Source organism: Hippocampus bargibanti, linkage group LG09 (assembly GCF_051943395.1).
Source record: "Hippocampus bargibanti isolate YZ-2025 linkage group LG09, ASM5194339v1, whole genome shotgun sequence".
NCBI classification, from domain to species: domain Eukaryota; kingdom Metazoa; phylum Chordata; class Actinopteri; order Syngnathiformes; family Syngnathidae; genus Hippocampus; species Hippocampus bargibanti.
In genome coordinates, this window is record NC_142742.1 from 20412882 (window position 1) to 20424748 (window position 11867).

An 11867-nucleotide genomic window follows, 5' to 3' on the forward strand; every position below is an offset into this window, starting at 1 on the left:
TGTTCGTTAGCTGAAGCATTCGTAAGCCGGGGTATCACTGTACCTTTTTTTGTGCGTGTGTTCCGTTTTTTTAACCACGGATTTTGACCAATCACGTGTGGTTTTAGGCGGGCGGAAGTCAACTCCTCAAGCGGCTCCCTCTCAATGTTCACTTCAAAGACCCGCATCTAACAGCCAGTTCTTTCGCGAACGACACATCACTATCAGCGACACATCATCGAAATATTTATTGCAATATTAGCATCAGTGTTTTTCTAAAAAAACGTTGCCTCCACCGTAAATTTGCGCACTTGGTGGGCATTTACGAATCAAAACTTTCCATGTAGGGAGTTTCGACTCAGAAAAAAAATGATTATAAATTGAAGCACGTTACAGTGATTGACCGTTTTTACCTTGACTAGAAAATATTTCACATCTCACCCAAGTCTTAAATAGATTACGGCAGTGAATGAGTTCAGAACCAACGTAAATTGTGTCCTGCGTCAATTTTTTTCATAAGATTTAAAGCCATCGTCACAAATACGAAAATGACGCCTTTATGGACAAAGTTTTTTTTTTTTTGTATAAAGCCAACGCCGACTACACGACGTCCTTAAACGCTCGCTCGCGTGCCGAGCTGACACGTTTATGAAGAGTTCGTAAAGTTGACGTTGGGGTTATATAGGTTGGAACACACGCATTCTATTGTGTTTTTAAACATTCAGCAGGATAACTCCTTTCTGTCCAGACTTTTTTTTTATATCTCCGAAAACTGAGCAGCAACTGGTTTATTACACCTAGCTGGATCTGTGGGGAGTGAAGACGGAAACATGTCAGACACTGTTGAAAATGTGTAAGTCAGACGCAAGGAAATGTCCACTAATTATTCACTTGTAAAGTGAGATTGTTTGATCGGGACATTGAGTTTATATTAACCTCTTCAACCCTACTCTGTGGTATCTTCGTTTTCATCTTTTTTTCCTTGACTATAAAACATTTCACGTCACCCAGGTTTTAAATAGATTGCTGTTACAACAATTCCTACCAGAGATTAATTACCGAATCAGTGCAGTTGCTCCAGACCAGAACGACAAATATAAAACGTCTCACCCAATAGGGGAGAAATAACAGGATTATGCATTACTGCTTTCAGCTTTTATGTCTTCCCACCCTTAAGACTGTCAGACAGTCAAAATAGTGTGAATTACTGCAATGTTGTTGCAAATTACAACCCGAAACTCATCAAACACAAAACAACGTGTCACATTAAATAGAAAATATGTTGTCAAAGAGGACATGAAGGTAGCTGGTGTGAGAGAACAGGATGCACACCGGGTTAGATGGAGGATACTGATTCGCTGTGGCGAAAGAAAAGACATTAAATAGAAAATAACAGTACATGGGATGAATGTGACGAATTGTCTTTCAATGCATGCGAGCAGTTAAATTGAGCTTAATCCAATTTTATAAACTCAGATCCTGCTCTTGTTTTGTATTTGTCTAGCTCTGATGAAATGGCCAACCTCCAGCTGGGGGAGCTTTCAGTGCAGGACGACTTCCCAAATCTGAGTCAGCACAATAACCACATGTCCAAGTTTTTAACGATGGACATGTACAAAAAAATGAGGGAGAAGTGTACCAGCAGTGGCTTCACCATCGATGATGTTATTCAGACAGGAGTGGATAATCCAGGTACAATTTGATAAATTACAGTGAGCCGTGTGAAACGTTTCCATTGTCATTGACTCTGATTAATGCAGGTCACCCCTTTATCATGACTGTGGGCTGCGTGGCTGGAGATGAGGAGTCGTATGAAGTCTTCAAAGACTTGTTGGACCTTGTAATTCAGGAAAGACATGGAGGTTACAGACCATCAGACATTCACAAGACTGACCTTGACCCCGAAAACCTGAAGGTACAATGAATATTACCTGGTCCTCAACTGAATGTATTTTTTTACATTGGTATATTTTTCTGACTTAGGGGGGTGATGACCTTGACCCCAACTATGTCTTGAGCTCGCGAGTGCGAACAGGACGAAGCATTCGCGGTTATTGCCTTCCGTCACATTGCAGTCGGGGAGAGAGGCGTGCTGTCGAGAGGATCTCAGTTGAAGGTAATGAACAGATGTCACAGTCCTTCGATTCTTGAACATTTGGCCTGTTCATTACTTTGGTCTGAGTACATGTTTATCTCTTAAATAACCTTGTCAATTTATTTTATTGTCATGACTTAAAGGACAACAGACACCTCCTGACAAGTTGCGTCCATAATTTGTAAAATCACTTCAAATGACTTCTACTGGGCGCATTTTACAAAGATCCCACCGCATTTAGCTATATTTTACGTTTTAAGACTTGCGCTGAATATTCAGAAAGTCGTGTTTGGGAGTTGATGACGATGCCTGATGTGACGTCACATTCGGAACGCCCTTGACTGACAAAGCGACACCCAGTACATTTTGGGCACTGAAAACACCATGTTGATCGTGAAATTTTAAGGAAAACGACATAAATAACGCGATGGTGAATTGTTGTATGTCGCACCAAGACTAATAATTGCGGTAAAATGCATAAAGAAGGTGTTAAATTGACACAAATTCCCAGCTGACAAATCAGCTCATTTCCAATGGAGCTTGTGCGCCATCTTGCGCATTTTCTGGGATGCTACATTGGAGTCCAGCCGGCTCGAGTTGATACGGAAGGACTTCTTTAATTGATTGCAAACATTTATGCTTTCCTCTTCAGAACTATTTGAATCATATTCATAACAATGGATGAGAAACAAAAACGCATCTTCTCCGAATCTGAACTCTCCGAAGCCATTGTTTTGATTCTGGAGCAAGGCAGTTTGTGACTGTATCCTGGCGTGACGTCATGAACAAGGGAGCGGGACTTTCCGAATCTCGCAATTTCTGACCACATTTTGTGACAGTTTTGGGACACTAAGTAATTTTTATTGATGTTTTGCATTTGACTAAAAATATCAGCCTGTGTGTTTTGGGTATTTTAGATGCTATAAAACGTTTTTCTAATATCAGGAAACGAAAAAAATGTGTTGGTTGTCCTTCAACTAATACAAATAGATAGGTAAAATTCAAGCACTGTTATTTTTATCAGTTTATGTAATACATAATATCACCCTTTCCAACATTTTCCTCCCATGAAAAATGGGTCCAGGGTGCTATCGTAACATGTATAATACGGTAGCTGTAAATACAATTCCAACTGTTAATCAAATGGACATCACTTCAGTACTTCAGCAAGGCAAGTGTACAGAGCAGATACAGGTGGTGGAATCATAACAGGCTGAGTGTTACCTTTTTTTGTCAGCCCTGGATTCCCTAAGTGGAGAACTGCAAGGGAAATATTATGCCTTAAAGACAATGACTGATGAGGAGCAGCAGCAGCTGATTGATGACCACATGCTGTTTGACAAGCCTGTCTCCCCTCTGCTGCTGGCCTCCGGGATGGCCCGTGACTGGCCTGACGGCAGAGGAATCTGGTGAGTTGGGTAATATATTTCAAGAGCTGTGTTGAACTGTCAAATGGTTATGCTGTCTGGTCCCTCGAAGGCACAATGATGACAAGACATTCCTGGTTTGGGTGAACGAAGAGGACCACCTACGGGTTATTTCCATGCAGAAAGGTGGAAACATGAGGGAAGTATTCACTCGCTTCTGCACCGGACTCAAAGAGGTTGGTTGGGACCAGTTTATCTTTTTTAAATGGATTTAGTGGTTAATAAAAAATGAAAACCACCACTGGATATTCTTGTTACTTAATTGGCTTGTTTTTTTGAAGATTGAGTCCTTGTTCAAAGAAAAAGGAGAGGAATTCATGTGGAATGAACACCTTGGCTACATTTTGACCTGCCCATCCAATCTGGGCACTGGCCTACGTGCTGGCGTGCATGTAAAGCTTCCAAACATGAGCCAACACCCTGAGTTTGGGGAAGTTCTTAAGCGGCTGAGGCTACAGAAACGTGGAACTGGTATATTAAAAGCATTTCATTAAAGTAGGGGAAAAGCTTGATTAATAATGCAGTGAAATAACAGGAAATTTTCATTTGTCAAAACAGGTGGTGTGGACACTGATGCTGTGGATGGAGTCTTTGACATCTCTAATTCTGACAGACTGGGCTTCTCTGAAGTGGAGCTGGTGCAGATGGTGATTGATGGGGTCAAAGTGCTGGTAGAAATGGAGAAGAGACTGGAGATACAAGAGCCCATCGACAGCCTCATGCCAACTGTCCCCATGTAATACGAAATTATGAAATTACCTTTCAAGTCCATTGTTGGCCTCTGTCTCACAACTCCTTCTGTTTAGTGTCAAAAAAGAACCAGAGGAAAAGCCTCAGCCTGAGCGAAAGAGACTGTCTGCTGAGGAGGAGTTCCCAGATTTCAGTCAGCACAACAACTACATGGCCAAGCACCTAACCCTGGAAATGTACCAAAAACTGAGGGAGCGAACTACATCCAATGACTTCACCATAGACAGTGTCATCCAGACAGGGGTGGACAATATTGGTAGCCACCGTACCATCGTCTTGTTCGTCAAATGATTACAATCGTTAATCTGCGTGTAACTTTACATTGTCAATGGTGACATGTGCAGGTGATCCTTTTATCATGACTGTGGGATGTGTGGCTGGAGATGAGGAGTCATACGAGCTCTACAAAGACATGATGGATCTTGTGATTCAGGACAGACATGAGGGTTACAAACCAACCGACAAGCACAAGACTGACCTCAACCCAGAAAAACTAAAGGTAAGGAGCATTGATTAGATGATGTACAGCAGGTGTCCCCAACCACTGGTCTGTGGATATGTACTGGGCCTCGGCCCATTTGTAACTGGGTTGCACAGACTGACTTATGAGCTGTGCACAAATTCACTCCATCAGACATGGCACAAATTTGTGTGACACTCACCAGCTAATCAGCTGTCCCCCTTATCACAGTGATTTGCAAGTGTAAATAGAATACTTCAATAAATGAAAGAAGCCCGAAACAGTAATAATCACAAATATACCACACCTATAGCAAGCTATGATTTCTGAAGACAAAACTACTTTGACTAGAAATGCTCTTCCCCTCAAGGTAACTCCATAGCGGCATAGAGGATGAAGCTGTTGTCAGTGCTAAATTGTGATAAACTAGACACGTGGAAGGCATGAAATTTGCGAGCAGAGTTGGCACAATCCACCAGAACCCACTGAATAAAAGTAATTGTGATGTCTTTTGATTAGTCCAATTTGCATATAGCAATGTTGCAAATGCTAATGTATGCAGGATCATAACTTGAAAATTATTTGTCGTAATTATTCAAAATAGGTCTCTTTCATAGTAGTTCCCTGCTACTACCATTTATGGCATTTGTTTTACAGTAGGATAACCCTACTTGAAATGAAAGAAATTTGTAATTAAAATGTTTAGTTATGGTGTCAGAGCTGTCAAAAGCAAATAAAAAGGTTTCCTGTCCGTAAGTACCAAGTATTTGTCTGAATTGGTCTGTCACAAAAACTGTACTGGCATTGTTCCCCAGTACTGACACTTTGTCATGATTCCAAAGGGGGGTGAGGACCTCGACCCCAACTATGTTCTGAGCTCCCGTGTCCGTACTGGGCGCAGCATACGTGGCTTCTGCCTTCCACCACATTGCAGCCGAGGAGAGAGACGTACAGTGGAGAAGATCTCCGTTCAAGGTAATAATAGCGCATCATAAGATCCCAACTGTTGACTCGCTATTGGAATGAAATGTGAAAATTATCCTCTGGTGATCTTGAAGTGCTTGAGTCACTGACCGGAGACCTACAGGGGAAGTACTATGCTCTCAAGGACATGATGGAAGCTGAACAGCAGCAGATGGTTTATGACCACTTCTTGTTTGAAAAGCCAGTGTCCCCTCTGCTACTGGCATCGGGGATGGCCCGTGACTGGCCTGATGGCAGAGGCATCTGGTGAGAGAATCTAACCTGCAATAGGACATTTGGAAAGTCATTAATTTTTGTGATTAAAAAATAAAATTCAAAGGCGTGCTAGCTAATACTGGTGATATTTTCATTCAAAGGTATAATGAATACAAGACATTCCTGGTGTGGGTAAACGAAAAGGACCATCTCAGGGTGATCTCAATGCAGAAAGGAGGCAACATGAAGGAAGTTTTCACTCGCTTCTGTGATGGACTGGCAGAGGTTTATAGTTCATCTATTAAAATAATCCCATGTGGGTCATTTTAGACACGCTTACTTGATTCTGTTGATAGATGGAGTCCTTGTTCAAGAAGAAAGGATATGTGTTCATGTGGAACGAGCACCTTGGCTACATCCCAACTTGTCCATCCAACCTGGGAACCGGTCTGCGTGCTAGTGTTCATGTGAAATTGCCAAACCTGAGCAAGCATCCAGAGTTCGATGAGGTTCTTCAGAGACTGAGGCTGCAGAAACGTGCAACGAGCACAGGTGAATAGTAAATCTTTGTGCCAAACTGATGCTTAACTTTACTCCAAAACAGAGTTCTCTCATTTGATCATCAGGTGGCGGGGACACTGCTGTGGATGGAGTTTTTGACATTGCCAACATTGACAGACTGGGTTACTCTGAGGTGAAGCTAGTCCAGATGGTAGTTGATGGAATTAGGGTGCTGGTAGAGATGGAAAAGAGGCTGGCAATGGATGAGGCCATTGATGACCTCATGCCCAGCAAAATTAAACTGAAGGGACTGACTGCTAAGGATGAGTTTCCAGATCTTAGTAAGCACAACAACCACATGGCCAAAATACTAACTTTGGACATGTATAGGAAGCTGAAAGATCGTACGACCCCCAATGGGTTCACCATTGATGATGTCATCCAGACGGGCGTGGATAATCCAGGTACAGTATTTGAACACAATGTGAGAACTGGGAAGCATTTAATTTTGATTTTGGGGTTGATTTTTTTCAGGTCATCCTTTCATCATGACGGTTGGCTGTGTGGCTGGAGATGAGGAGTCATATGAGGTTTTCAGAGAATTGCTGGACCTTGTGATTGAAGACAGACATCGAGGTTACAAAGCCAAAGACAATCACAAGACTGATCTCAATCCAGACAATCTTAAGGTCGAGCAATTTTTCACACTGACACCGATGTACCATTTGTACCTGAGAGAATCAATTGACTTGTTTTATGCTTCAGGGGGGTGATGATTTGGACCCAGATTATGTTTTGAGCGCGCGGGTCCGAACAGGTCGTAGCATCCGTGGTTTCTGCTTGCCGCCACTGTGTAGCCGTGGGGAGAGACGTGCTATTGAGAAGCTTTCTGTTGAAGGTAAGGAGCTGAATTGAACGATACCAGCCATGCTGCTGTTTGCAAGAGAGTTCCCAAGTGTTACAGATGGGCATATCCTATCACTGAACATTAATCTTTTTTTTTTACACTCAGCGTTGGACACTCTAAGCGGAGACCTACAGGGAAAATACTACGCCTTGAAGAACATGACTGAGGAGGAGCAGCAGCAGCTGATTGATGATCATTTGCTGTTTGACAAGCCGGTGTCCCCTCTACTCCTAGCATCAGGGATGGCACGTGACTGGCCTGATGGCAGAGGCATGTGGTAAGTAAAATGCAGCGGCTGAACCTCGACGCCGCATTTCGAGTGAGAATATGCTCACATTTGTGCTTTCTTTCAAGGCACAATGAAGATAAGTCATTCTTGGTGTGGGTGAATGAGGAAGATCATTTGCGAGTGATCTCCATGCAGAAAGACAGTAACATGAAGGAAGTCTTCACTCGCTTCTGCAAAGGACTTACAGAGGTTTTTTATTTTATTTTTCAAGCAATCCAGTTTTATTTTATTAAGCAATCCAGGAGTCACAAGTTTCAATATTTTGACTTGTAATGATTTGATGTGTTTTAGATTGAGTCCTCGATTAAGCAGAAAGGTGAAGCCTTCATGTGGAATGAACACCTTGGCTACATCTTGACATGTCCATCCAACCTGGGCACTGGCCTCCGTGCTGGTGTGCATGTAAAGTTGCCACACATGAGCAAGCATCCCGAGTTTGAGGAAGTTCTACGAAGGTTGAGGCTCCAAAAACGTGGAACTGGTACATAGGAACTTTTTCTTCAAAGTCATATGTTTTGAGTATATTTTGAGGTTGAATACCTCCGTTAATCAGGTGGCGTGGATACAGATGCCGTCGACGGGGTCTTTGACATCTCCAATGCAGACAGGCTTGGTTTCTCTGAGGTGCAGCTGGTTCAGATGGTGGTCGATGGAATCAAGCTGCTTGTGGAAATGGAGAAAACGCTCGAGAAGGAAGAGTCCATCGATGCCCTCATGCCAGCCGACCTTCAACTCAATGTGCTTAGTGCCGAGGAAGAGTTTCCAGATTTCAGTCAGCACAACAACCATGTTGCCAAGTTTTTAAACCTAGAAATGTACAAGACGCTGAGGCAGCGTTGCACCCCCAATGGCTTCACCATAGATGATGTTATTCAGACAGGAGTGGACAATCCAGGTACAGAAACTCAATTTTAACCTCTGTCCATGTACACTGGTCTCCCATTTTACTCTTAACATTTGCCTAGGTCACCCCTTTATCATGACTGTGGGCTGTGTGGCTGGAGATGAGGAGTCCTATTGCGTCTTCAAAGACTTGATGGACCGTGTGATTCAGGACAGGCATGGAGGATACAAACCGGGAGATATGCACAAAACTGACCTCAACCCTGAGCACCTGAGGGTAAAACCAGCATTTTACCAGGACCCTCTGCATTGCAGGAAACCTCATCTCTGCTTTTTCAGGGGGGCCATGACCTTGACTCAAAATACGTTCTGAGTTGCCGAGTCCGAACAGGCCGCAGCATCCGTGGCTTCTGCCTGCCGCCGCTCTGCACCCGTGGAGAAAGGCGTGCTTTGGAGAAGCTTTTCATTGGAGGTAAGTAAGGCTCTTATTTCGAAACACTGTAAACATGGCTGCCATTTATTAGTGGCAGAGGACTTAACAAAACCTTGCTGTTTTTTTTCCAGCTCTAGATACACTAACCGGAGACCTTCAAGGGAAATATTATGCCCTAAAGAACATGACTGAGCAAGAGCAGCAGGAGCTAATCAATGACCACTTCCTCTTTGACAAGCCAGTATCCCCTCTGCTGATTGCCTCAGGGATGGCCCGTGACTGGCCCGATGGCAGAGGTATTTGGTAAGTATCATCCTCAAATTCCATATTTCCCCAAATTTGAGGATTCAGAAAGATGCACTGAATGTTTCCTTCAAAAGGCATAATGACAACAAAACCTTCCTGGTGTGGGTGAATGAGGAAGACCATCTGCGAGTAATTTCTATGGAGAAAGGTGGCAACATGAAAGATGTATTCACTCGCTTTTGCAACGGACTCAAAGAGGTTTGTCTACAGATGAACATCAATGATTAATGGAGCCTGGATGGAATGATGCATATCTTCAATGACGTGATCAATCTCGTCCGTTCTAGCTTGAGGCTGTGATTAAGGAGAAAGGTGAGGCATTCATGTGGAACGAACATCTAGGCTATATTCTGACTTGCCCATCCAACCTGGGCACTGGTCTGCGTGCTGGTGTACATGTCAAACTTCCGAACATGAGCAAGCACCCGAAATTTGACGAGGTTCTCAAGAAGCTGAGGCTCCAAAAACGTGGAACAGGTACATAAAGCTTTGGTTGAAAACTTTCTTTGGTTGTTTGCTTCTCCACATTATGCGGTGCAACTTGCTTGCTAGGTGGTGTGGACACAGCTGCTGTGGATGGAATCTTTGACATCTCAAATGCAGACAGACTGGGATTCTCTGAAGTTCAGCTGGTCCAGATTGTAGTGGATGGTGTTAAATTGCTGGTGGACATGGAGAAGAAGTTGGAAAAAGGTGCCTCCATCAATAACCTGATGCCTAGTAAACTTAAGTTGAAGAAGCTTTCACCCGAGAAGGACTTTCCGGATCTCACAATGCACAACAACTACATGGCCAAGTACTTAACACTGGACCTGTACAAAACTCTAAGTGAGCGGAAAACCCCTTATGGCTTTACCATTGATGGTGTCATCCAGTCGGGCGTGGATAATCCAGGTACCATTGTTAATTCTGAGAACGAGAGTTACATTTTGTTCCGACATGGTGGAAGTTCTCATTCGTCTGCGTGTGCAGGTAACCCGTTTTCAATGACTATGGGCTGTGTGGCTGGTGATGAGGAGTCCTATGAGGTCTTCAAAGAACTGCTGGACCTTGTCATTGAGGATAAACACGGAGGTTATAAGCCAACAGATGTGCACAAGAGTGACTTCAACCCCGACAGCCTTGGGGTACACCAGCGTTCTTTCTCACTCATAGACACATTGCACAACAAATTGACCTGTGAGCAATTCACATTTTGCCTCCCAGGGGGGTGATGACCTTGACCCTAATTACGTTCTGATTTCACGTATCCGAGCGGGTCGCAACATTCGGACCTTCTGCTTGCCGCCATATTGCACTCGTGGAGAGAGGCGTTTTCTCGAGCAGCTCGTCATCGAAGGTAATATAAATATTGCAGAAATATCAATCTTGTGCATATGTGTGGATCAAAGTTGTTTTTGTTCTGCAGTTCTAGGGTCACTATCCGGAGAACTGAATGGTAGATACTTACCTTTGAAGAGCCTTTCGGAAGATGAGCAGCAGCAGATGATCAAGGACCACTTGCTTTTTGAGAAGCCAGAGTGTCCTCTACTTCTTTGCACCGGGATGGCTCGTGACTGGCCTGATGGCAGAGGCGTCTGGTGAGAGACAGCCACTCAACTCTGTCCCGTTACAGGAAATTTAAATTCAAATTCACATCTTTTGAAAGGAACAATGATGACAATACATTCTTGGTGTGGGTGAATGAAGAGGAGCATCTAAAAGTGATCTCCATTGAGAAAGGTGGCAACATGAAGGCAGCGTTTACTCGCTTCTGCAGTGGAATTCAAGAGGTTTGATCACTCGATTAGTCACCCTGAATACAGATGATTGATTTTATCCACTCTTCCCTTTTTAGGTTGAGTCTAAACTCAAGGAGAAAGAACTTGAATTCATGTGGAAAGAGCATCTGGGCTACATCCTGACTTGCCCATCCAATCTGGGGACTGGTCTGCGCGCTAGTGTGCATGTGAAGCTGCCCAACCTAAGTAAACTGCCAGAGTTTGAGGAAATTCTTAAAAGGCTGAGGCTTGAGAAACGCGCAACTGGTATAGCGCCTACTTCAGTTGAAACGATGCAGATTGCAGTAAGGACATAATACTCAAAATGTCATTTGTCCGACCAGGTGGGATGGACACCGAGGCAGAGAGTGAAGTCTTGGACATCTCCAACACTGACAGACTCGGCTTCACTGAGGTGCAGCTCGTGCAGGTGGTAGTTGATGGTGTAAAGGTATTGGTGGAGATGGAGAAGAGGCTCGAGATGGAAGAGGGAATTGATGACCTGATGCCTGTCCAAAAGTAGAACCACTGATAACCCTCCTACACTCCTCAATTACTTTTCTCTGCAGCAAAGCGTTGTGTGGCTGTTTTGTGTTCTATTCAGCTGACTGAAATAAATTGATGATGAAAGTTATTCACTCTCGACATCGTTTGTAAAAGCACACTTTTTGTTTCCAAATCATGTTGCAGGGTTTGAATTGCTCTGTCGGCCTATGAAGGTTTTCAGATTGCCCATGTGCATACTTTTCCCCTGATCATTCTTGAGATGTAAAACCTTGACTGGAAAGGCTGTATATATCACTATAGTGCCATGAAACATTTGTTGAGAAAGAATGGAGTTCAACAAGGCAAGGCAGTGAGTCAGCTGAGTTGGCAGTTTATGGTCTCAAAACATGAAGACCATATGACGAATACTTGCTGCCGTATGCGCTGCATTC

At 43.6% G+C, this 11867-nt stretch overlaps 2 protein-coding genes across 2 annotated transcripts; both read left to right on the forward strand.

Annotated features, from left to right (window-relative positions):
* Positions 1–707: 707 nt before the first annotated feature.
* On the forward strand, positions 708–4241 carry LOC148893930 (creatine kinase, testis isozyme-like). Its single transcript, XM_089004945.1, has 8 exons — positions 708–832; positions 1484–1671; positions 1740–1894; positions 1963–2095; positions 3312–3483; positions 3554–3677; positions 3783–3972; positions 4060–4241. The coding sequence occupies exons 1-8, from the start codon at positions 810–812 to the stop codon at positions 4239–4241; spliced, it is 1167 nt and encodes a 388-aa protein (XP_088861071.1). The 5' UTR covers positions 708–809.
* Positions 4242–4313: 72 nt separating this feature from the next.
* LOC148893931 (creatine kinase, flagellar-like) lies at positions 4314–11548 on the forward strand. The gene is made up of 25 exons (XM_089003885.1): positions 4314–4507; positions 4596–4750; positions 5554–5686; positions 5770–5941; positions 6052–6175; positions 6247–6442; positions 6517–6855; positions 6926–7080; positions 7157–7289; positions 7404–7575; positions 7653–7776; positions 7879–8068; positions 8141–8482; positions 8553–8707; positions 8770–8902; positions 8995–9166; positions 9244–9367; positions 9457–9646; positions 9722–10063; positions 10142–10296; positions 10376–10508; positions 10578–10749; positions 10818–10941; positions 11007–11196; positions 11274–11548. The coding sequence occupies exons 1-25, from the start codon at positions 4402–4404 to the stop codon at positions 11450–11452; spliced, it is 4410 nt and encodes a 1469-aa protein (XP_088860011.1). The 5' UTR covers positions 4314–4401; the 3' UTR covers positions 11453–11548.
* Positions 11549–11867: the final 319 nt, after the last annotated feature.